Here is a 26,636-nt window from a genome sequence, read left to right as displayed (position 1 = left end):
CAGTTCTGACTTCATTTTGTCACCTGAGACTTTAAAATGAAAATAGGTCATTTGCAGTCACATGGTTCCAATAATGCGTAAAAATTCAGATGGAGGGCGTGAATTGAAATCAGAGGAAAATTGGTTTGTTATTCTTTTAAAATATAAAAAATACAAAGACATAAAATTGCTCCAGTGTATTCCCAAGTACTCTGAAGCCCAAATTGATTTCAATAAAATGTTATTTACACCATTTTAAGCTGAAATCTTGAGTGTAGCTGCAAAGACACGAGGCATTTCTGCACATTCTCTCTGAAGTGGAAACTCATTCGTCTGTGTGTCGAGGATGAAAATAACTTTATATCAAGTCATTCGGGGTCTCAAGACTTCCAGAGATGTATGTTACTCTGGATGAGCTGTATGAAGCCTTTTTATGTTTTAATTTTGAATTTTTCCCCCCTACATTTTGAAAAGGGGCACTAATATGATTCTTCCAGGTCATTCTGTCCTTATAAGATAGGAGGTCATACGTATCCTGGACAGACGTTTAAGTCTGGATAAGGACGGTGTAGATTGCTCCATGAGTTTATATCTCATTGTCTCTGCAACCTAGTTAATCAAAGCTACTGTAAATATGTCTGACGGAACAAGACAAGGCAAAGCCGGCTGTTGGCGTAAAACTCATATGAGGCCTTCGATCTATCTGTATCAGCAGACTGAGTGTCTGTGACCTGATTACCTCCCATCCCTCCGCTCCACATGTACTGTTATGTTGTTCCTCCTCGATCAAGTTTGTATAAATTACTTTAACTTAAGTAATCAGTATCTCTGAGTATTCTTCATCTCTGCTGAACAGTCAAGCAAGACGAAATCCCACAATAGTCACTGTATAGGTTTGGAGATGAAATCCAAACTCAGTATTTGAATATCGACAGTATTCATGAGTTAATAATACAAACTAAGAAATATTTATCTTTTCCATAACTGAATAAACAAGCTAAGGTCCCCAGAACACTGTTTGAAGCTGAGAAGGTGGCAGGGTCCGCCAGTAAACAAACTGCTGTTTTACTTTGCGGTTAGTTTGTTTATTTAGTTTGTAAAGACATAAAACATGACGATCTTTCTCCTCTGATTAAAATATCTTCCATGAAACTGCTCGTGCTCCTTTTAAAACAAGTCCCCACCGCCTTCAGTTGTTTCGGAGAACGCTGCGACATCATTTTACCACGACGCTCCCGAAATGTTTTGTGACTGCAAAAACTTCACCTGAGGTTTCACCTGCATGAAGACGAGTCGAAAAATGACTGGATTGTTAATTTTGGGTGAACTTTGCCTTTAAGAAGTAAAATACCCCAATTACAGTGGTATGGCCCTTTTTAAAGTGAGCTGTCCAGTTAAGGTGCGTCCTCTTATTTTGGCCTTATTGTGGATGTTAGAGTTTAAACATCCTGATCAGAGGCGCCGTTTAAATGCGGGCTGGTCTCCATCATGTCTGCACATTACGGGTTAATGATGGCGGATTCCTGATCAGACTTCCTCGTGTCGCTGCAGCAGCAGCAGCAGCACGCTGGAGGTGAGCGCTCACTTCTAACTGGCACACATCATCCGTCCGGGGTTGGCTGCTCCGCTCGTTGTGCAGCCCCGTGCCAGCTCGGCCCCTCCCTCCCTCCTGCAGCGAGCTTCAGGCGGACGCTGGTCCTCACTGCAGTCCGCAGTGAAAAACCCACCCGGCGCCCGTCAGAGCGCAGCAGACTGCAGTCTCCATCACACTCCTCCACCACCTCCTCCACCTCCTCCTCCTCCTCCTCCCTGAGCTCCCCTGGCAGGTGGAAAGGACACACCGACACGCCGGGCCGGCACAATGTGAGTACCAGCTCTTATATATTAACGTTAAATCAAAAACCACACAGGTAAAAATGCGCATTTCTTCTCTAACTGATGCCCATTGTGGTGACTTTTCCGCCGCGTCATGCACAGGTAAAGTTGATTTTTTTTTTTTTTTTTTTGCGCCATTATTGATCGGACGTGCGTGCGTGTGTGCGTGCATGTAACCCTGAGGTTTTTTATCTAACATCCCGCAGGCTGCTGCAACACCTAAACACAGCAGCAGACAGACGTGACACAGACATGTGGTTTTATTCTAGCAGGATCCATCACGTCGTTAAATAATCTGAATTATTCCTATACAGACTGTAATCAGGTGATTGTGCAAGGTGATCAGACAGTCACAGATGCTCTGATGAAGACTGATGAAGAGGATGTGATGATGAGCGGATCGATGTTCATCCGTGACCTCAAAACGCCTTTGATTGAGAAAAGGCTGATGATGCAGCAGATCTCTCTCTCTCTCTGTCTCTCTGTCTCTCTCTCTCCTCTTCATCTCCTCTTCCTCTCATCTCTGCAGTGCAAACAGCGGATTGCAGCACACTGACGAACACTTCTCATCTGTCAATCAACATTTTTTTTTTCCCCTCCAACATGTTTAATTCCAGACTTTAATCAGATTTTTGACCGTTTTCTCTCCTCGTTGATCGGTATCAGCCTCCTGTGTGTCTCTGCAGTTAAATGAAGATGTGTCACTTGTCCTTCCTCAGGGATTTCCTCTCAGTCTTGGCCTTTTTGGCCCTGGTGGTCTCTGCTGAAGGGAGCGTTGGGTGAGTCTGTCTCTTCACATGTAACTTGTAAAGATGTAGCTCATGGCCAAAAGTACGTGGACACGGTTAAACACTTACCAGGGTTGGGTCGGATTACTTTGAAATGTAGATACAATTTTACATGTTAGTGACTGAATCAGTTGGATTGCAAAAAAATGTCATCGTACCTGCAGTAAACCTGAGTCATACTTGAGAAAAAGTAATGATGTGGTGTTGATATGTTAATTTTGTAAAGTGAAAGTCATCCATACTAATAGTACTTGAGTAAAAGTATCTGATATTTAAAGGTAATCATAATAATGACGCTTTAAGATTGTAGGACGGGTCGGCCGACGTCCCAAAGTTAACTGGGACGGGTCTCAAAAATACAAGTTGGACCTTTAAATGTACTGATGCATCAAAAGTATAAATTGACATTTATGTATAAACTATGAAACTATCAGTCAACAGATTATCAGATCAGATATTCAGCATTTTTCTGATTATCATGACAATGTTTTTTTTTAATAATTATTTGACTTAATTATTATTATTATTACCTAAAATACGCCCATGTGTCTCTGATGCAGCAGTCTGCAAAGTAACTAGTAACTAAAGCCATCAAGTAAATAGTAGTGGAGTAAAAAGTATAATGTTTTTCTCCAAAATGTAGTGGAGAGGAAGTATCAAGTAGCAGAAAACAGAAATACTGAAGTAAAAGTACCTAAAGATTGAAATCTACTGAAGTACAGTACTTGAGTAAATGTACTTTGTTACATTTCATAACTGCTGATCTGGATTACATCAAATCAAACATTACAATTGTTGCGCCTTTATACTAAAACAACAACAAAAAATCAATGTGAGCTCAACAAATATTCTTTATTTTTCTCTTTAAACATCTGAAAACATTTTCATTTCAAATAAAATAAAATGCATTTTGTTTCCAGCATTAACAAATCAGACTATCCATATTACAAAAACATCATCATTACAAGTCCTCTGTGTGTAATCCAGTACACGTGGGTCTTTGTGAATAACAGCAACGCACACAAACCGCACTGTCCTGTTTATTAAGTCGATGTGACGGTGACATTGTCGGGAATGACGAGCTGCTCTTGAGGGACTGCTGCTGCTTCAACCTTCCATCTCGACTCGTCACTGTTCTTTTTTTCTCCACCCACCTGATCAGCCACACGGTGGAGCACTTGTTGTCTGAGAAAACCCCCCATATCTCAGATGTGCGTCTCACGGTTCAGAGCACTGGTTATCATAAAAGCTGCATCATTTTAAAATGTCCAGATGATGGTGTGTGACACCTCCAGACACCTGAGGTTCAGCCACCACGTGAAATGTTATTGTTCAACAACAAGACAAAGGGCTTTAATCTGCTGCTACACCAGCCTCCACTCTGCTAGCAAAGCTTTTAACTGGCTGCATTGCAAACAAGGCATTGTGTTGTCATCTCCCTCTGTACTCACATAAAATGTACTGAGGAACACTGAGCCTTCAGAGCAGGAACTTCAAGGCTGAAAACTAAAAGTGATTGTCCTTTTGTGAATCAGCCTCCAGCAAAGTCGGTGCTCGCTCTGAAGAAGTGCCCCAAAACAGCTAAAAATAGCTTTTACCTTGTGGATTATACTTAATTAACTCAGCCATACCTCTGAAAAGGAGGTTTTTTCATTTGCTTGCTTGCCACTGATGTTGGATGATACAGTCTGGATGTAGTTCATCCCAGAGGTGTTAGATGTGGTCGAGGTCAGTTGAAACAGGAAATTGCCACGGTACACTAATGTCTGAAATGCCTGTTAGTTTCTAAATGTTATTCTTTTATCACTCTGTTATAGTCCGAGTACCAACAACAGCTTCTGCACAGAGTCAAAGGAATGTCTGGAATATGAGCTGGTGTGCAAAACAGATGAATATGAGGTGAGTGAGTCCCAGCCAACCAGCATATACAGTATTTACCTCATACGTCAAGGTGACCCCTCTCAGACAGTTCTGCTCTGTCATGTGTCTCTTGTGTGTGTGTGTGTGTGTGTGTGTGTGTGTTCAGGTGAGACACTACAGCCCAACTCGCTGGGTGTCAACAGATGCCGAGGCCTACTTCATGGGCGTGGGTGCAGCCATGGCCTTCAGGAGACTCTTCCAGTACATCACAGGAGCCAATGATGGAGGTGAGGACCAGCCGGCGGCAGAAAATCAGCTCTCACCAGGAGTGTGTTCATTTTGTGTGTGTTATACAATGTGTGTGTGTGTTTTCTCCGCAGGTATCCAGATGGAGATGACCGCCCCCGTGCTGGTGAAGATCCCAGAGGAGACCAAGATGTGGGAGCCGGCTGTCTACACGCTCAACTTCCCGCTGCCGGCAGCCTATCAGGACAAGCCGCCCGCGCCCACCAATGACAAGGTGAGCTGAACCTGACGGGAGGGGGAAGGGAGGGATGTGGGGGAGGGGGCCTTCAGGTGCAGAGTGAGGCAGTTTTTCCGGGAGGCTGTGAGCTTGTTGCCGTTGCCGGTCAGGAGGTCAAATGCTTTTATCCTTCCTGCGTCTGTCAGTAATTTGATCATTGAGAATTTTGCTCTGAGATCAATAGAGAGAGCGGACGGATGTACAGTATTTAGCAGCTGGCTCTGGAGCTGCTTTCACTGACTCGGTGAAATAGAAATGGATTGAGCTGCGTCATGATGCTATCAGTGCTGCTGTCTGGTGTCTGTATTTAATCTATAATAGGCTGTAGATAAGTTCAAACAACATTTAATTATTCATGCCTCAAAGGTGCAATACCAATACAACCTTGAATTAATACTCCCAGCAAGAAGAATAGAGGCAGTATATCATTAGAATAACAGCTAACATCTGCTAACTGTTGGCTATTATTTTCACACATCCATAACTGTAGCTACTGTTAGCTTGTTAGCAAAGTTAGCTGTGCACCCTGCCAGCCTGGTGTCCTGAGTGTCGATGTTTACACACTGCTTTTACTCGCTGTTTAGCATGCTGACTTCAGTAGATATCTTGTCAACACATTGTCAAAACTTATATTTTTTCACATTCAGTTGATCATTTCAGCTATTTTTTTTAATGTTATGAACTACATTTGTACATATTGCACCTTTAATCGATTCTTTATTTATTCAAAGTCTTTGTAAATTGAGGTTTTCGGCTAACGTTGCGTCCGTGTCTCCTCCGTAGCTGTATTTCACTGAGATGCCAGAGATGGACGTCTATGTGAGGAGCTACGGCGGCTGGATGCTGTCGGTCACCTCCAGGCTTCACGCTCACCTGCTGACTAAAGAGCTGGAGAGAGTTCGAGCTTCCTACAACCACAGCTACCACTACGGAGTCGGCTACGACAGGTGTGATACGCGTCTGTGAATGCTTAATTATTTCTAACTTTGGAATCACATACCAGATGTTTTTTTTTTTTTGTATGTTTGTTTTTTAAATATACTGTATAATTTGGTTGCCAAATTCTGATAACTGCTGCCTAATTGACATAAACAGGCACATCTTTTCAACGTTTTGCATTGTAAGAATTGCAAGTTAGATGACAGGTGCACACATCAACTCATTGAAAGATGGCCCCTCCTCCCGGCTCAACGGTTGAGACAGAGGCGGAGATCAGAGATGGTTGCGGGACCAGGAGAGAATAGTTGTGTGGCGTTAGAGTGAACACAGTAGTGGATCAGAGAAATAAAATCTCCCAAATCTCCCAACAACCCTGCTGATTTTTTGTGAAAGCACCCAAAGTGCGCGCTGCATCTTGTCTGCGGTTTTGCCTTTCTGCTCTGTGTGTTTGTGTGTGTGTGTAGCCCCGCCCTCAGTCAAACAGACACACAGGCCTGCAGCTCTTTATACGTCCATAACAGACAGAGAGCAGAGAAGAGAGGTGGAGACGGCAACATTACCCGGTGGATAAAAACATACCCAAATGTTTATATCCAGAAACCTCCTGAATGCACCAAGAAACAGTCCTCCTCAGACGATCATGCAGCCTGAAGAAACCTGTCTTGCCAGATTATACAGTATATACTGTAGATACACATCACTGCTCATGTCACTCACTTCTAACGGTTGTGTTTGTCTTTCTTGCTCTTTCCCTCTGTTGCTTGTTTGTGTGAAGTCCCCTGAAGCTGCTGAACAGGCACAATGAGGTGTGGTACGTGGCCGATGGGCAGCCGATCTGCACAGATCCACAGGAGCCGACCCCCGCTCACACTCCCAGACCCACCCTGACCGGCTCGCCCACGGACTCTGCGTCCGAGCCTCTCCCACACACGCTCTCTGATTCCCCCGCGCTCACTCCCGCCAACCTTTCCTCAAACACAACATCCAACTCGTCTTCACAAACGCCCTCCGACACCCCAGCTCTCCCCCCTTCTGACGCTCCACCCAGCCCTTCATCCGACATGCTCGCCGATGCCCCGTTCAGCCACACCCCCACCTCCGCTCAGATCCCGCTGGACCCAACGACCAACTCCTCCGACCCCGTCTCCGTGAGCCCGTCCCTGGAGCCCCAGTCTGACGCTGCCCTGTGGAACAGCACAGCCCACAGCTCCCCTGATACTGACAGTCACCCCAAGGTCGAGCCAGATGACGCTCATTAGCAGCACTTATATAAGCAGCTACTCCAGGTATAATAACAAGGAGTCTGAACAGAAAAGAAGCAGTGGAGGGAGGTGGGTGGTTGATGGAGAAGCTGCTCTCTTCCTCCTAATCTCTCTATTCCTACGTATTACACCAACCCCTTCTTATGGCACTTAGTGTTTAACTATATGTTCTATCACAGCTTTGCACCAGCAGCTTCCCGTAACAGCGAAACACACGCTTCGTCCACTTCGTCGCTCATAGAGTTAAGTAAGGTGTATGTGTTAGTTAGAAAGTTAGAGTCCATGGTTATTGTGTTGTTTGAACCGGCTACAGCTGAAGGCAGGGACAGATGCCGTTTAACGTCTGTTTAACGCTAAAAACTAACATAGCATCTAATAATAGGACTTCAATGGAAATCTGTAACCGGTGTATGCTGGGACTAACCACAGTATAAGATGATGTATCAGAGGAAACTTAACAATCATAATGTGTTCTAGCTTCGCCTCTAAATGGAGTTTGATGCTGTAATTAGTGATTTCTGTCAATTGTTTCCAGCCATAACATCCTTCCAGCTTTTACTCTCTGTTTATTATTCGTGTCAGTTAATTTGATGATATATGTGGCAACATGTTGGTGAATCATTATAACTTCAGTGTGCGCATTTATTGGGATCTTTGGGGCAGCCTTAAACCTGATTACTGATACCGTAAGGCTCTTAAGAACAGTACATTTCCCCAATTCTTATTTTTCTTTATTAAAACTTCTTGTCAGTATTTGTGCTCAAAAGTGCCTGTAAAAAAACATGTTTTGCAACAGTCGTTGTCCCAGTATTTTTCAGGTAATTCAGCAAGTTGATCATATTTAGTGAACACTCCAACAATAATATAACCTGAGATTATGCCACAAAACACAGTTTGGGGTACATCACAAAATGGCTTGTCTTTTCCCCTTGGTTTCACTCTTAATGGCTCTGCAATAATTAATAAAAAAGAACTGCAATAAATGTTTTAGCATCTCTGAATCACCGAGAATCTATTCCACGCAAGTCAAATCCATACCTAAGTGTAGAAACTTCGACCGAAATGCTTCAGAAATTAATAAAATGACAGTTTTTCTTTAGACAACAGTGAGATTCAAACACATAAGCACAGCTCTGGTTCCTTTCAGTACTGTGAATACATTTTCAGTTCACTTTTCCCCTAAAATGCGATGTTTATTCATGCTTCTGAACATTATATTTAAGGTATGTATATAGCAAAAATTCGGGCTGACATGATGCATAAAGAGCCACATGAGCCATTAAAGGAGAAAACAAAACAATTTACCAATGCAGGGCTCAAAAAACCCAGAGAAGACATTGAATGTTAACAAAACCTTTGTTAGTTTCCACAGAAAATCCTGCAGGGTTCTTTTAATTCTTCTGTCCTGATGCTAAATCCTGGACATACTTTGTAAATATCTGCATCTAAGAAAATCAGTCCACAAAAATCCATAATCTTAATCTTTATTCTGCTCAGACTGCCCCAAAGATCCCAAAGACTCACGCCTGATCGACTGATGCAATATGAATTACATCGATAAATTAAAATTGTTCTCTATCTATGCGTATCTGAGCTACATACTGTATGTTCTGAGGAAGGTGCAATAAAGAACCAAAACAAAAACTCTTGTCGGACTCATTTCACTGTTGGTGTCTTTGGACTTAATGAACCAAGAGAATCATTTATTCTGACTGTCTGAGCAGCTATGTAAATGTTTTGGCTTTATGTTTAATCTTTCCTTTGTCTCCATCAGGTGGTGGGATTAAGAATAACACTTACCTTCACCTGCTCCTCAAGTACACCTGTGCACAATCTGTATCCAGACTAATGAAGTGACCCTGTTGTTTCTGATTCTTCTCAGGACCCTCTTCTGTTCTTGTTCCATGACAGTAAAATCTCTCTTATCTCTAATACAGTATTTTAACTTGTTGTGCTGCCTCCAAGTGGCCAAAACATGTAATAATCCACCTCTAACTAAGCATAAACCCACAGTGTCATCACAAAATGACCACTGAAACTAGAGTTTGAGACCATAAATTCATTAGGAAACTGTTTGCTCAGTTAACAAATCAAGTGAGAAATAGGGTAAATTTCTCATAAGCTTACATACAATCAGTGGAGTCGCCCCCTGCAGGTTAAAGGAACGTCTGCACTGGCTTTGTTTTTCAGACCCGTCAGCTCTGCACACTATTTATACACAACCCTGACTCTACTACTAAACCAGAGCTCCAGAAGATGCTCCTCATTCCTCATTAGACCTCAACAGTAGCCGACATGTAGCTCCCAAAAAGAAGCTGAGAACATCTGTTTACAGGCAAGAATCAAAATTCATTTCTTGACTTGAAGTTTTACCGTTCTTCACTCCAGTTGTCGCGGTGAACTTGCTAATCTTACACTTGTTAGTTTGTTGTTTGGAGTTTGTTTCTCTTTAGGCATAGAATCCTGTATGTCACCAAAGATCTGATCTTGCTAAATGCAGACTTACCTTTTGATTAATATAACGAGGTCAAAGAATCTGGCCCTCTGTTGTTTTTTTTTCAAGAGTTAATTTGGTGCAGATCTCCACCGTTCCTTTAGTTTATAAGGCAGCTTTGATACAATGAACTTTAGAGTGGATGTCAAATCTGTTTGTGTCACCCAAAGCATGATGGGAAGTGTAGTCCTAACAACTCTGAACTTATTAAAACAAAACAAAAAAAAAAACATCTGGAGCAACAAAATACATATAATTTATTATGTTCTTTACTACCAGAACATTATTTTAAAATATTGAGACTCAGAATGTGTCGACAACATGATTCTTTATATACAGATAATAGAAATTATCCAAAAATAACTATGATGATAAACAATCTTCGATGATCGACTTCATGAACAGTAATAACTCATTTCAATTACAATAACTGTGGAATCGTACAAAGCAAAATGATCAGTACATATTCTTACACTTTCAAGTGTCAGTAACCTGATTTAAAATCTTTTGATTTTGATGTGTGTGTGTGTGTGTGTGTGTGTGTGTGTGTGTGTGTGTGTGTGTGTGTGTGTGTGTGTGTGTGTGTGTGTGTGTCCTTCTTACAGAGACACTGAGGAATTAGATGACCTGAACAAGAACCCAGGATAAAGAGGTTCAGTGAATGTGGTGTTGAAGGTGTGGAGGTGGATCAGTGAGTCAGAGGAGACTCTGTAGAAGGACAGAGTGCCAGCAGGACAGTCCACATACACTGCTACTCTACCAGAGGAGGAGGGGGAGGAGGAGAGGGCTGTTCTCTTATTGTGCCAGATAGAGTAACAACCACCATCATCAGAGCAACTCAGACTCCAGGACTGATTATTTCGTCCAAACAAACAGTCCTCTCTGTTTCCTCTCCTGCTGATTCCTCTGTAACTCACTGATATCTCAACGCTTCCTCTCCACTCAACCTCCCAGTAACAGTGACCAGTCAAACCATTTCTACACAGCAGCTGAGGCCAGTAGTCAAACCTCTCTTGACGATCAGGATATGGCTGATACTTTGACACATGTGTCACCTTCCTGTTGTTGTCAGACAGTTTGAGGAATCTGTTTACTGTGTTTGTGTCGACTGTGAGTTTACAGCCATCTGATGGAGAGAACAAGACACAATACAGCAGCAGTTTATCATCTAACACAGCTGAAGGTTTATTTGTTGCTTTATTAACAGACTGACTGCTAATTAGATCAAAACTTCACTATGACTCATCTTTTTGGATCTTCTTTCAAACTGACAGTTACATGCAGATACACAAGCTTTAGATTTAAACTACTTTAACATGTGCTGCATTGTTTTTATCACTCAAAATGAACACACACTTACACTTCCTCACACCAGGTTTCAGCCTCTGCTCTCCACCATGTTCCACCCTGGAGGAAGAAACAAAGTCAGAATGATCCTTCAGAAGCTTCCTCATCAATGATCTTCATAAAGCTTCACTCAGGTCACCATTAAGACAAAACAGCTGCATTTATAAAAAACATTTCATACACACACTCAAACTTTACATCAAACATTCACAAACAACTAAATAATAAAAAGGTCAGTCAAAAGTAAAATATCCAAAGAATCAATCCAATAAAATACTAAAACTTAAAGATGGGAGAATTATGATTATAATATAATATATAATATAATTATAATAAATTGTTTGGGTCAAAAACTGATTGTCAGTAAAATCAGTATATTAAAGTTTCTTTATTTTGTCCAGTATGACAAATCACAGTTTTTCTCCAGGCTCTTTACGATTTGTTCATCGACGACTCCCTCAATACTCAGACACTCGATTCAGATCAGAAAAACTCCCTAAAAATCTTTAATGAGAAGTTAGAAACTTTAGAAACAGCAACAGAGGAGGGATCTTTTTTCAGCTCGGACAGACAGGAAGTAGATGTCATGGTTATAGAACGGATCAAAATAAGTCTGAAGTGTTGAAGAAAGTCTCAGATCTTCTCAGCCAGATGATCAGAAGACGAATGTTCATTTGATTTCTCTTCATTGGTTCTGTGTGTGTGTGTGTGTGTGTGTGTGTGTGTGTGTGTGTGTGTGTATGTGTGACTTTGTATATGAGAATGAGTGAGTGAAAGACTGAGTGAATGATTGTGTATGGCCACAGGTCTGTCCCCATCTAGAGGTCGCTAGAGAGGCTGCTGAAGGTGCAGCTCAAGGGGGAAGGTCTTATGAACTCTACTGAAGCCACAGCATCTGGGTGTTGCTGAGATGGCATACAGTTTTTAGACTGTGCGTCCATGCATGACCATGTTTTAATACCGTGTGGCCTATAGACTTTGATATTGAAAACCTTTCTCAATTTATTTTATTTTTATTTACAACAAGTTTTCTGTAAAACAAACCTGTAACAATAAATGGTCATAGGGACCAACTTGGAATACTCCTCTACTCATCATTCATCTGCACACGTCAAAATCCAACTCAGCCACCAGTGGTAGATTTCAGTCAACAAAAGGGTTCAGAAAATGCTACTACCGTAATTTCCGGACTATAAGGCGCTATTTTTTTCCCACGCTTTGAACCCTGCGGCCTATACGACAATGCTGCTAATCTATAGATTTTAATAGGCTAACAGCCTCCAGGGGGCACTCTAGCAGGAAACGCAAGAGCGAGACAGACAGGTGGAAGAGATAATGAGCTGAGGAAGACGCTAGTTTGTGTTTTGAACAGTCATTTTGCGCATCATGCACACACCCTCATCATGGAAAACACAGGAAGAAATGCATATGATGCAGCTTTTAAGTTAAAGGCAATCGATCTGGCTGTCGAAGAAGGAAATAGAGCTGCTGCACGTAAGCTTGGCATCAATGAATCGATGGTGAGAGATGTTGAGATGGCAGCGTGAAGAACTGACTCAATGCAAAAAGACGACAAAAGCTTTCAGAGGTAATTAAAGCAGATGGCCCAAAATTGAAAACGTTCTTGAAGACTGGGTGAACACACAGAGAGCAGACGTGGACACCTGCGGCTTATAGACTAGTGCAGCCTATATATGTACACATTTTTTTTCACTTAAAAATTAGTTGGTACGGCTTATATTCAGGTGTGCTCTATAGTCCGGAATTTACGAATTACTGGGTAAGTCCGACTATGATCGGATTTTTAAGATGCATGTATACACCTTAGTCTGACTAAAATGGGACCGGATGGTCACCGGCGGTGGTGTTTTTCCTGCGAAATAACCGCAAGCAAGAGCGCCATTGTGCATCTAGTTTGTGTAATTATTATGTACACCATAGACGAAATGTACAAAGATGTAGCTTCGTCTCGTTCTTTGTACGCCATCTTTCTTGAATGCCGATGCAGAGTTTGTTGTTGCTGGTGATGTAAAGAGGTCAGCCGGAGGTGGCTCTATTACCACTAAATGGGTACAGCGCCACCTAGCGTACCGGGGTATGACATGCTTCGGCCAATAATTCGATTTTCACTGGCATGTATACTCGGACAATTGCAGTTGTCTGATTGAGTATCATAGTCGAACTATGGCTGTAATCTGACTAAGCTGTGCATGTAAACGTGCTGACTGAGGTGGAAGTGTCATGGTTTGGGGATACTCTGCTGCAGCAGGACCTGGCCAGTTCACCATCAAAGAATCCACCATTCATTCTACTGTGCATCAGAGGGTGCTTGAGGAACATGTGAGACCATCTGTAAAAAAATTATCGCTGAAGCAGAACCGGACCCTTCAACATGACAATGATCCAAAACCTACCAGTAAACCCACCAGAGACTGGCTGAAAACTAAGAAATGGAGAGTTCTGGAATGGCTGACTCAAAGCCCAGATCTTAATCCCATTGAGATGCTGTGAGGTGACTTAAAATGGGCTGTACATGCAAGAAACCCCTCAAACATCCCACAGCTGAAAGAATTCTGCATTGAGGAGTGGACGTTCCTCAGAACGATGTCAGAGACTGGTAAATGGCTACAAGAAGAGTCTCATCTCTATTTCAGCCAAAAAGGGTAACACCAGCTATCAGGGGTGTATAGGGTGTCCTAAATTTTTCCTCAGTTAGAATACACATTGAATATTTCTTAATGAAGAACTGAATATCTAATGGGGTGAAACATGCTGAAAAAACTGCAGATGTCGACGTCATGACATGTACTGTCACGCCTCTTTTGGATCCACAGCACGGATGTGCTGTATGAATTGACACACTTATCAGCAGTGCTGCTGGATCAGACTGTGAACCAACAGTCCTCAGCTTGTCAGTGTGGCAGAGAAACAGTGTGTGAGCTCTTGCTGTCTGTTCATACCTGAAACAGTCTGGCAGCTTCGCTCTTGAGTCTCCTGGATGATTGTAGCTCAGGTCCAGCTCTCTCAGATGGGAGGGGTTGGATCTCAGAGCTGAGGCCAGAGAAGTACAGCCTTCCTCTGTGATCAGACAGCCTGACAGCCTGGACACACACACACGTGCACACACACACACAGATTTATATATCATTTATTTTCGTAAAAACAAAACAATGAGCTCAAAGACGCTTCAACGGTCTAAAGAGCCAGGCCATGTTACCCTGTTGATCAGCTTCAATGTAAAAATACTGATTAGAGTTTCTTTAATCAGCAGTGAGCAATCTGCCCCAAAATAATATCACAATCTATTTAATTTCAATCAAAATCAAAATTAATTTTTCAATCAATTTTAAATGTCCTGGAGCCTACAGCCAGAGGTGAAACACCTCATGAATTTCTCCATTTCATTAATGATAGTTCTTGTGTCTTCATCCACCCTGTTACTAGCTAGCTAGCTATAACACATGGTGGAAAAAAGAAAAGATTTTCTGTGAGGCATGTTCTTTTATTGTAACATTTGTGTTCCTGTGTTAATCAATAAAACAATAATAATAATATAATTTTGTATTGTATTATCTTTTTTCATGAGAAAAGTATTTCACTCCGTTAATATTTTTTTCCCCTCAGGGCTTATATGCCCAACGAAAAGTTGTGAATAAACGTATTCACGTTAAATAAACGTTGTGAATAAATGTGCAAAAAACTCATTGATACAATTTTAAAAAATGAAGACTCAAAGCATAACAGGGATTAAAACCCAAACTTAATGTTTCTGTGTGAAAGTGTCAGTATCATAAGACTTACCATTATCTAAACAAAGTTTAAACCATTGGTTTCAGGTGCTGCTGCTGCAGCCTCCCTCCCAACATGTTAGAGTAATACAATTAAGATGGTATAGAACACAATTGTGTTGATGTGGTGCTCAAACATTTTTTGCTAGAGCTCTTAAAATTTATGTCAGGAGCACCAGTGCTACAAGTGGAAAAAGATTTGTCTGGGGCCCTGCTACAGATGTTGAATGTGGTATTTTAAACAGAATTAAACTTGTATATCCGGTAACATTTAAAATGTTCTCTCTTAAGCAGAGGCTTAATCCTAACCTGAGAGTCTCCAGTTTACAGTGTGGACTCTTCAGTCCAACAGACAGCGGCTTCACTCCTGAATCCTGCAGATCATTGTTACTCAGGTCCAGTTCTCTCAGATTAGAGGACTGGGAGCTGAGAACTGAGGACAGAGCTTCACAGCTTCTCTCTGAAAGATTACAGCCACTCAGCCTGAAGGAGAGTAAGTGACAAAAACAAACACTGATTCTGTTTCTGTCTTGTACAACATTAAACACATCACATCTCTATGGTTGCCCTGACTGAGGCTTTACGATCTCAAGTAAATAACTGGGATCTGTCAACAATTAATACAATGTCCTAAATTATACTCATATCTCTGGGATTTATCCTGACATGAACTACAAAGTGACAGATTTTTCTCCTATTTCATGGATGTATTAATCTGTAGAGGTACAGTAAAACTAAAGGAACAATATGCATGTTTTTCAACTGATCAATCTGTTGACTAAATCTCTGGACTCTTATTTGATTGATATTTAATATTAGGAGATTAATTAGTAGGGGATAATCCGTACATGTGTGATACAGTATCTGTTCACTTACAGAGCTTTGTTGGAGGCTTTGACCACTGGCAGCAGCCTCAGTAGAGCCTCCTCTGAAGCACAGTATTTCTTCAGGTCAAACATGTCCAGATCTTTTTCTGATGACAGTAAGATGAAGACCAGAGCTGACCACTGAGCAGGAGACAGTTTATCTGTGGAGAGACTTCCTTTTCTCAGGTACTGTTGGATCTCCTCCACTAGAGAACCATCATTCAGTTCATTCAGACAGTGGAACAGATTGATGCTTCTCTCTGGAGACAGATTCTCACTGATTTTCTTCTTGATGTAGTCAACTGTTTTTTGATTGGTCTGTGAGATACTTCCTGTGTCTGTCATCAGACCTTGTAGAAGAGTCTGATTGGTTTGTAGTGAAAGACCCAGGAGGAAGCGGAGGAACAAGTCTAGGTGTCCATTTGGACTCTGTAAGGCCTCGTCCACAGCACTCTGGTAGAGATGTGTTGGTTCAGGTTTGTCTCTGAATAGTTTAGACCACCAGGCAGTTGGTTTTCCTTCTGCCAGCAGATTGACTCCAGAGTTGAAGAATGTAAGATGAACATGAAGTGCAGCTAAAAACTCCTGAACACTTCGATGGATGAAGCAGAACACCTTGTCCTGGTACAGTCCTCTCTCCTCTTTAAAGATCTGTGTGAACACTCCTGAGTACACTGATGCTGCTCTGATATCGATGCCACACTCTGTCAGGTCTGATTCATAGAAGATCAGGTTTCCATTCTGCAGCTGCACAAAAGCCAGTTCTCCCAAAGACGTGATCATATCCTTGCTCTCTGGAGTCCAGTGTGGATCTGTCTCAGCTCCCCCATCATACTTGACATTCTTCACTTTGGACTGAACCACCAGGAAGTGGATGTACATCTCAGTCAGGGTCTTGGGCATCTCTCCTCCCTTTCTAGTCTTCAATACATCCTCCAAAACTGTAGCAGTGATCCAGCAGAAGACTGGGATGTGGCACATGATGTGGAGGCTTCGTGATGTCTTGATGTGGGAGATGATTCTGCTGGCCTGCTTCTTGTGTCTGAATCTCTTCCTGAAGTACACCTCCTTCTGTGGGTCAGTGAACCCTCTGACCTCTGTCACCATGTCAACACACTCAGGAGGGATTTGATTGGCTGTTGCAGGTCGTGTGGTTATCCAGAGGCGAGCAGAGGGAAGCAGTTTCCCCATGATGAGGTTTGTCAGCAGCACATCCACTGAGGTGGACTCTGTAACATCAGTCAGGATCTCAGTGTTGTCGAAGTCCAGAGGAAGTCGACACTCATCCAGACCGTCAAAGATGAACACAACCTGGAACTCTTCAAAGCTGCAGATTTCTTTGGTTTCAGCGAAGAAGTGATGAACAAGTTCCACCAAGCTGAACTTTTTCTCTTTCAGCACATTCAGCTCTCTGAAAGTGAATGGAAATGTGAACTGTATGTCCTGGTTGGCTTTGTTTTCAGCCCAGTCCAGAGTGAACTTCTGTGTTAACACTGTTTTCCCGATGCCAGCCACTCCCTTTGTCATCACTCTTCTGATTGGTTTATCTCCTCCAGGTGAGGCTTTAAAGATGTCTTCTTGTCTGACTGTTGTTTCTGGTCTGTGTGGTTTCCTGGATGCTGTTTCAATCTGTCTGACCTCATGTTCATCATTGACCTCTGCAGTCCCTCCCTCTGTGATGTAGAGCTCTGTGTAGATCTGATTCAGAAGGGTTGGGTTTCCTGCTTTAGCGATCCCCTCAAACACACACTGGAACTTCTTCTGAAGGTTAGATTTGAGTTGACATCGACAAACTGCAGCAAGAGTTCCTGAAGGAAACACAACACAACAGTGAGTGGATATTAGTGTGAAGAAGAAAACAGTTTATTGAGAAAAAATCCTCTTACTGCTCTGCAGACAGTCAGCCAGCTCCTCCTGCTCCATTCTCCTCAGGAAGTTCAGCGTGATCATCAGAAATGCCTCTGTGCTGCTCCTCCTCTTATCCTCTTCCTCACCGTCCAGCACCTCCTCATCCTCACTCTGCCTCTCTGAGCATTCTGGGTAATCTGGACTCAACACTTTCTGGAACTTCTTTAACTCGTTTTTCACAAAGGTGACAATGTTCTCCTCAAGATGCTGCAAAAGAGTAAAACTTCAAATGTAAAATAAGACATTTCATTTCATTTGCAGCTGAAGTAAAGTTGTTGTTGGACATTTACTCACCTTAAATATGGAGTCCAGGTCTGTTGGATGCTGCTGGATAGACTGACCACTGAAAACCTGCTGAACTCTGCAGAGAACATAAAGTACAATGATTTCAACTATCAGCAGCTTCACATTTCTACATCATCCATCTACTTCCTTAGGCCATTTGATGGATTAGGCAAAAAAGTTACCTGGTATTAATAATGACGCCTTTAGTTTGATAAGAAGCTGCTTACTGTAATGTGTGAGACAGTGTCTCATTTAACTTTGATTTTCAGAATTTCCCAGTAAAGTGTGCTTCTGTACTAAATCTGCTGATAGATACAGTAGTGAGGAAAGAAACTGATGTCATTATAAGGCCTCAAGAGAATCAGCCGCCTAATGTGGTAGAGAGGTTCTCGTACCATTTCCTCAACCTTGGGAGCTGAGCTGTGTAAAACTTGCATTTATCTATAGTTCCTCCAGTTGTGGAGGAAATACAAAATCCTGGCCATGCTGGACACATTTTATTAGTATCTCTTACCAGGGAACCCCAAATTGATGCTCTGGCGGCCAAAGTTTTGTGCATGTTTGGGGATATTGACCAATGTGAACACTCCTTATACTGCCTCAGACTGTGTCAGAGGCTTCACCCTCACCTGAACAAAGTTTGTAATGCAGGAGATAACAACCTGTCTCCTTAATAGCTTCCACTGTAGTTAAATGCTGTACACTCAAACAACAGGAATCATTCTTGGCTGTAGTAAAGTCTGACACCCATGATTTGTATAATGAGCAAGCAAGTAACTTCTGCTTTGTTTAATGAGGTCGTCCACACAGCACATTAACATCCAGACTGTGGAAGTCAGAAAGAAAGGTCATACATTTATATTATCTTTCCTCTTTTTAATTTCGGAGCAGTGTTTTGAGACAGACTTACAAACTAACTTCATCTGTCAGAGGGGAGACTGCCGACAGCAATTATGCCTCCACTGTCTGTATGAATAGGTTCAGCTGAAGTCGGACTTCGCAGTAAAGGTGGCAGCATTTGAGATACACAGTCATTGGACTTGTGTCAAAGATGCAGAGGGGCTAATGAAAGCCCAGGACTCCTGAAATTAACCATCCAACTTCCTCCCAACTGACTGAATCTACAGGAAACAACAAAATATGTTGTCTTGATCCACCGTTTCAAACTAATTCCAGTCAGAGTACAGAGTCCCAGGAGGAACCAGAGAGAGATCAACACCTTTAGTCCACAAATGATTTGAACAATTTATTTCAAGTCTGAAGGAAAATTATTTGCTCCCATTTGATCACTTGTTTCATGTTTTAACTGTTGATTTCTGGAAAATCTTGAATACTAAATGTTCCTCTCTGAAGAAAACATTAAATCAGTTGAGTGTGAAAGCAGAGACCAGCTGAAAGACCATTTTATGTCAGGAATGATAGAAGGAGAGCTGCAGAACAACAAACTCTTCTGGTTTAGATTCTTACCTTTCTTCAGCAGATTGATCTCCATCCTTGAAATCTATAGCCTGATTCATGGACCGGTCACTCTTCATGGACACTCCGCTGGGTGTAGGAGAGTCTGGTCTCTGCTGGTGAACCCTGATATAAACAGACAGACAAACCAAACCAAACAAACCATCAAAACGTCATACCACAAATGTATCAAAATCTAAAGTTGATTTAAAGAGAAGATGTCCAGAAAAACCATCAGAGTTTGAGACAATAACCAAAGTTCGTATTATAAGCCAGATAAAGTGGTTCTAGTAATTGTGTCATGTTGCTGACCATTCCTTTTTGAAGCTTGAAGTTTGAAGCTACAACCCTTTTTAAAAGAGATAAGAGGAGGTGGACAACATTACAGGAGACTTCTTTGAAATGATACATCAGAAAAATGTCTGAATGTTTCAGATTAAACGTTCCTCCAACAATAACATTGTTAGAACATGTAGATAACATGATGAAATGTTACAGGAACGTTCCTGCTGGCTGGGACTGTGTTGACTTACTGAGTCTCTGAGGGAAGTTTTCCTTTAAATTCTAATGGTTGATTCATGGACCGGTCACTCTTGATGGACACACAGCTGGGTCCAGGTCCAGGTCCAGCAGAGTCTGGTCTCTGCTGCTCTGGGCTTCAACATAACACACACAGAGCTTTGAGTGTGAATCATGATGGTGGAGTGATTTGAGTGCTGAGCTGTGACACGGAGAAGAGTCATGGACAGTTAGAGATCCTCATCTCACCTCTGAGCTTTGGTCTGGCTGTCATGTTCCCCACACAGAGTGGTTTTTGAGGGAGGTACTCCGTCCTCTGTCTCCTCACACTGATTCATAGCAGATCCCCCACCTTCACACAAACACAACAACATGCTGTCACACCTTATTTATCAGCATTCCTCTCAGTCACATGACAAACATACAGAGCCTGACTGGAGGAACCTAATGAAGCTTTCTGACACCAAATGAAAAAACATAAATCTGACAGTTTAGAATGAAGTTTAAAGTAAAACCAGCTCAACATTTTGTTTCTGACCACAGAGACCACAACGAGCAGTTAAGATGCTTTAACAAGCTGAAATGAATATTTCAGCTCAGCAGAAGCTGCTGAATTCACATCCACATCAAGTCACAGAGACTTTCTACCTTCATCTGTAGGAAACACTGGAGCAGAGCTTAAACTGTCAGTCCATTCATTGATCTGACTGACAGATCATTACACGACAGCACTTTGAATCATTTACACTATTTTTTCCTGCAAAAATAACAAACATGAGCTTCAAACTTCTTCAGTTTTTTTTTATTTAACTTGTGTGTTGTTTTGTGTCAGACTTATTACTATTCTAGTCTAAACAGCTGATGGATCGTTTGAAAAACTGATGAAACTAAGTTGATAATGAAGATAATGATCAGTAGAATCCTGAACTGAGAGAGAAGAAGCTTCTTATTGATCCATCAGGAAGAATCAGTTCAGTGGAACCTGCAGCCAGGAAGCCAATCACAGAGCAGCTGGTGTAGTTCTGCTGTCAGTCCACTAGATGTCCTCAGTCATCTAAAGTCAACTACAGAGCTGCTCAGTAAACAGATAAACAGGCTTGTTTCCAGATGAACTGCTGACAGTTTCCCAGCAGCCTTCAGTCTGCACAGGAAGTCAGGATTTTTACACTGTCAGGGATTTACATCTGTACACATGACATTGTATTTGATTCACTGTTGTATGTGTAGATCAGAGAAGTCAAACAATTAACAGCTGATCAAGGTTCAGTCAAAGCATAACATGTTTGTTGTGACATGATATTAATAAATCACAATCAACTGATCAAACTTTGATAAGCACATGATTTTGGCTCAGTCTCTCTTGTTGAAACTTAACTTCTCTCCACAAACATATAACATTTAGAGTATTGAGGTCGTTCTCTACAAAAATACACCTTTATTTTCTCATATATATATATATATATATATATATATATATATATATATATATATATATATATATATATATATATATATATATATATATATATATATATATATATATACACACAACTCCTTCAAAAATAACATCACTCTTGATGACTAAGAGACTGGAATGTCAGGCTGCACAACTCTTCAGATTATTGGAGAGACATGTCAAATTCCCAGAACAAAGAAAGAATATAGTCTACTGGAAATTTCTTGGACCCAGAAATTGTGTTTCCTATAAACTTTTATGATTGAAAAGTAATCTATAGGCCTAGCGGATGAAATTCAACTTGGTTGCTAAAAGTTGCATGTTGGGCAATTCGAGTAATTAGCATCATTAGTTAATAAAGGGGAGACAATACAGGTGAAGAATCGGGACATTTTTTTTAACTGATGTGTATCACCATGAAACTTCCCCAGTTGATTACTTACATTAAGACAATTATTTTTTGTATTAGGAGTTTTCTGAAATTGTATGTATAAAAATGCAAATGAGGCATTATCTCATTAAATATGCGCTAATTTGCATACATTTCCAGAACATAAATCCAAACATTGGATAAAGCCAGGTTCAAAATTCTTGTTTCATTTTGTTGACATATTATAGCCAAAGGTTTTTACAGAGGGATTTTTGGATATCTCTTTTCATCACTCATTAATCAGAAAATACTGTCAACAGCCATGAAAAAAACAATTTTCGCCCTGTTTTTAGGAAGATAATGTTATATAAATCAGGCTATGAATGATATATGAACAAACCCCTCTGTTACAACCTTCAGAATATAGATAGGAATAAAACTGGAAAGTTTGGTGTATATAAGTGCTACTGAAGTGGAGATTTTTGGCTCAGAGTATGAGAAAAAACTCATTTTGAGAAAACAGCCTTTGTATATTGTATAAGAAATCTATAGAAGGAGGAGGGGGGTTATGAAACATTCGGTGCTTTGGGATTTCTGGATCTCACAAACATGGACTTAAACTCCTAGATCACCTTTCAAAGTTAACTAGAAGCAAAAATATAGCCATTTTCAGTTTCTCGTGATTAGGGGAAACATGGCAGGCAAAAACATAGTTTTTTATGCACTGTCAATTTTGAGATTTTGGGTTACTTTGCTTCCATAACATGTCTTCTTTCAGACTAGTGGAAAGAAAACATCCAAAATACACATTTAAGTGTTCATTTTACTTCACTTTGTCTATTTCCTTCTATAGATCTCTTATACAATACCTAATGGAGGCTGTTTTCTCAAAATGAGTTTTTTCTCATACTCTGAGCCAAAAATCTCCACTTCAGTAGCACTTATAGACACCAAACTTTCCAGTTTTATTCCTATCTATAATCTGAAGGTTTTGACATAGTGGTTTGTTCATATAGCATTCATAGCCTGATTTATATAACATTTTATTCCTAAAAACAGGGCAAACATTGTTTTTTTATGGCTGTTGACAGTATTTTATGATTTATGGAGTGATAAAAAGAGAAATCCAAAATTCCCTCCGTAAAAACCTTTGGCTATAATATGTCAACAAAATGAAACAAGAATTTTGAACCTGGCTTTATCCAATGTTTAGATTGATGTTCTGGAAATGTATGCAAATTAGTGCATATTTAATACGATAATGCCTCATTTGCATATTTAAACATACAATTTCAGAAAACTCATAATACAAAAAATTATTGTCTTAATGTAAGTAATTAACTAGGTAAGTTTCATGGTGATATATATTAGTTTAAAAAATGTCCCTATTCATCACCTGTAGTGTCTCCCTTTAATTTCCTCATTATGCTAATTACGCAAATTGCCCAACATGCAACTTTTAGCAACCAAGCTTAATCTCTTCCGCTAAACCTATAGATGACATTTTAATAATAAAAGTTCATAGGAAACAACATTTCTGGGTTTAGTATGGGCCACATAGGGATTTCCAGTAGGTTGGGCCGGTGTGCAGGAACACCCTAACCCTAACCCTAATAAGCAGCTGTTGGTAATGTATTTCTAACCTCCCATGGCCGCTCACTCACACGGTCAGTTTGTCTCATCCTGCTGCGGCTGCTTTGTGCTTTTCAGCAGAGGTGGCAAGTAACGAGGTAACAATATACTTCGTTACTGTACTTGAGTAGATTTTTCAGGTACCTGTACTTTACTTGAGTATTTATTTTTCTGACGACTTTTTTACTTTTTACTTTCACTCTACATTTCCTCCGCCGATGACTACACAAAGGATAAGACGTAACTACCTAGAGAGTGAAAGTCAACCGCGGAGAGAAGCGCCGTGAGTTAGAGAAAACTTGCAGCAGCGACATGGAGGAAGAAAGTGAACAAACCAGGGAACGACGACGCATCATGTTCGGAGAAGCAAGACATTCCCCATTCATGACCCTATTTAAGAGAACTGTGTGAGGTTGTCGGCTCCAAGAATGATTCATGGCGAATGCCTTGTGTCCTGTGCCAACCTAAAAACCACGAGCTTCTGGCGTTCAAGAGCTCTCTGAATAACCACATACAGGTAAGGTGTATTTTCAGTTGTTATCATTAGCTCATTTAGCATTTCTTGTAGGCCAGTTTACAACGTTAGCAATGCTATGACAACACATTGTTTTGATAGTATAGAGCTAACACTAGCTAGCGCTCGGTTAAAAAAAACAACAACAACCCAATAATCCTCAATTAATTGCCGTTTTGCCACTGTTGTGAGGCGTTACTCTTCAGGGCTCTCTGCCAGAAAACCCCCCTTGGGTAGGTGATATGGAGGACCAAACCTGACATAAGTATAAATAAATAAATAAATGCATTAATGCATAAATAAATACATAAATAAATAAATAAATAAATGTTGAAATAAATAAATACATGTATAGATAAATAAATGCATAAATAAATACATGCATAAATAAATGAATAAATAAATAAATGCTGAAATAAATGTATAAATAAATAAATAAAAGTATGAATTAAAGAATAAATGCTTTTTATTTATTTATACATTTCTGTTCACCTACATTTATTTATTTCTGTATTTCTGTTCACCTACATTTATTTATTTCTGTATTTCTGTTCACCTACATTTATTTATTTCTGTATTTCTGTGTCCATATGTAAATGAGGAGGTAGGAGGTCCTGACCTCAGTCAAGAGCATGATTGGTTACAGGAGTGTGCTCGATGAGGGTCTACTACTTCTGCCTAACTAGCAGCGCTGATTCCTGTACACTGTACAGGAATGTTGCTGGCTACCAGCAAGCCCGCTCAGTTAACTGTTAGCTGCAGTTGTTGACATTTGTTCATGTAGCTCTGGTTTACTTATGAATTTGACTGGTGTTCATTTTAACTTGCGAGGGTCCCAGGTGTGCTGGTGGTGTGGTTTGAGAATCCCGTCTGGAGAGAGAGGGGTCCTCAGCCATGTCCGCTAACCAGGAAAAACATTCTGCTCATCGCTCCAAGTCATGTATATGTGTATTCTAGACGAGCGCTACAGAGCACAAATCGTCCAAAAGTGCATGTTGTCGGTCTCATATCTTTGTCGTGAATGTCTGTACTCTCAAATAACTCATGGGTGGAACAGGCTGAGGCATTTGTTCACGCCGAGCGGCTCGAGAGCGGAGTGGAGACCCCTTTTAGCTCTTATGTTAGCTGTTAGCTGCTCGCTGTAGCGCAGCGTCCAGGCTACCTTGTGACACCGGTTACCATCGGGTATTTTTCATTCCGCACTGTTCAAATGGTCGCCTAAAGCCATCGTTCCGAGCCGCATACATCGTTATTAAGCTGAAGCTAAGTCGGTGTGAAAACTGTACACTGTCATACAGCCTGCTGGTCAAACAGTCAAGCAGAGTACGTTGACATCCAGCCCGAGCTCAGCGTGAGGTCAATCAGCTGTGGCAAATCGTGAGACGTCCAGATCAACCTGTGATACAAACACCAGTAGCGACAATGGTTCATAGGAAAGCCCAGACATGTATCTCACTCTCGGTGGTAACATGTGTCAACTAGGGCTGCACAAAAAATCGTTAAAAAATCGCGATCTCGATTCACACATACACGTGATCTCATTTCTACACACAGCGATTCTGAAGCATTTTATATCTCGAGCCGAATCACAAACAAATGCTCCTATTTTCCTCCCGGATTTTTTGAAGCGCCCCCAAACGCAGCACGGCCGCTGCCTCCTCCCTCAACCTGTGGTAAAGCGTCTTTACAACACGTGATTCAGTGGCGGAAGCCCACCTGCAGTTGAGTGTTTGGAAGGAGTGTGAGAAGCCGTTTTTAGACAAGGCAGCAAGCCGCCAATCTGCCCGTCCTGTTGACGGCTAGGTCCGCGGTTTTAGACAGAGGGCGGCAAATTGGGGGTCTGTTTTGGTCCGCCGATTTGCTGCCTCGGACGGTACACTTATTTCCGCCTCGACTGCTAGCTTGTTGTTGTAGCGACAAGCTAGAAACGGTCGCTACTTTCAAATTAAAAGCCCCCCGCTAAGAACCCAGTTCCAAACTCCAATGGGGTGAAATGTAAAGCTCTTATTTTGAAGACAAATATGTTGTCAACTGTTTGCAGCCCAACTTCGGGCTTCACGTCACGTCACCTCTGAGGCGGCTTTTGGAAAAGGAAGAATAATATGCCTCCGTTTTTGAAAGCCGATCACAGCAGCTATCACATATCACCTAGCCAAAGCTACGGCCCCAATAAACACTGTACAACATGAGGTATTAGAGGATGCCCTCTCATCTTGGAGACTAATTTTTTTTTTACTTTTGTAAAAATCATTTATCATCCAATGATAGAACTAACAAAACAAAAAAAAACATTGCTTTGGCAGAGGCATAGTAGTATGCCTCTGCCATACTACAATGTTTTTTTTTTTTGTTTTGTTCAAGTTCATCAGTGCAATAAACATTTTGTGAAAAAAATCGTGCCAGAGAATCGTGATCTCAATTCTAAGCAAAAAAATCGTGATTCACATTTTTTCCAGAATCGTGCAGCCCTAGTGTCAACAGTTAACCTGGATGCTACGCTCTTAGCGCTACAGCGAGCAGCTAACAGCTAACTGCTAACAGCGGTGTCCACGCCGCTCTCGAGCCGCTCGGCGTGAACAAATGCTTAATACTGTTCCACACATGAGTTGTTTAAGAGTACAGACATTCACGACAAAGATATGAGACCGACAACATGCACTTTTGGACGATTTGTGCTCTGTAGCGCTCGTCTAGCAGTGGTTTGCAAGTAGCAGCCCCGGCTTCTCCGTGTGGATAGAAGTGTTCAAGCCACGTCAAAACGAATACACGTATACAT

General features: G+C 41.2%; 2 protein-coding genes across 2 annotated transcripts; one reads left to right on the top strand and one right to left on the bottom strand.

Annotated features, from left to right (window-relative positions):
• The first annotated feature begins 1,387 nt into the window (after window positions 1-1,387).
• soul5l (heme-binding protein soul5, like) lies at window positions 1,388-8,870 on the top strand. The gene is made up of 7 exons (XM_030431929.1): window positions 1,388-1,842; window positions 2,574-2,633; window positions 4,460-4,541; window positions 4,669-4,789; window positions 4,883-5,022; window positions 5,809-5,972; window positions 6,740-8,870. Coding segments are annotated over exons 1-7 (1,053 nt in total). The 5' UTR covers window positions 1,388-1,840; the 3' UTR covers window positions 7,224-8,870.
• Window positions 8,871-10,276: 1,406 nt separating this feature from the next.
• LOC115572916 (protein NLRC3-like) lies at window positions 10,277-20,244 on the bottom strand. The gene is made up of 10 exons (XM_030403800.1): window positions 20,138-20,244; window positions 19,903-20,025; window positions 19,382-19,495; window positions 17,924-17,990; window positions 17,608-17,836; window positions 15,732-17,529; window positions 15,165-15,338; window positions 14,028-14,168; window positions 11,081-11,127; window positions 10,277-10,846 (listed from the first exon to the last, which is right to left on the bottom strand). The coding sequence occupies exons 1-10, from the start codon at window positions 20,224-20,226 to the stop codon at window positions 10,320-10,322; spliced, it is 3,309 nt and encodes a 1,102-aa protein (XP_030259660.1). The 5' UTR covers window positions 20,227-20,244; the 3' UTR covers window positions 10,277-10,319.
• Between the last annotated feature and the right edge of the window lie 6,392 nt (window positions 20,245-26,636).

This window comes from Sparus aurata, chromosome 1 (assembly GCF_900880675.1).
Source record: "Sparus aurata chromosome 1, fSpaAur1.1, whole genome shotgun sequence".
NCBI classification, from domain to species: Eukaryota; Metazoa; Chordata; class Actinopteri; order Spariformes; family Sparidae; genus Sparus; species Sparus aurata.
This window is presented reverse-complemented; position numbering and strand designations above follow the sequence as displayed.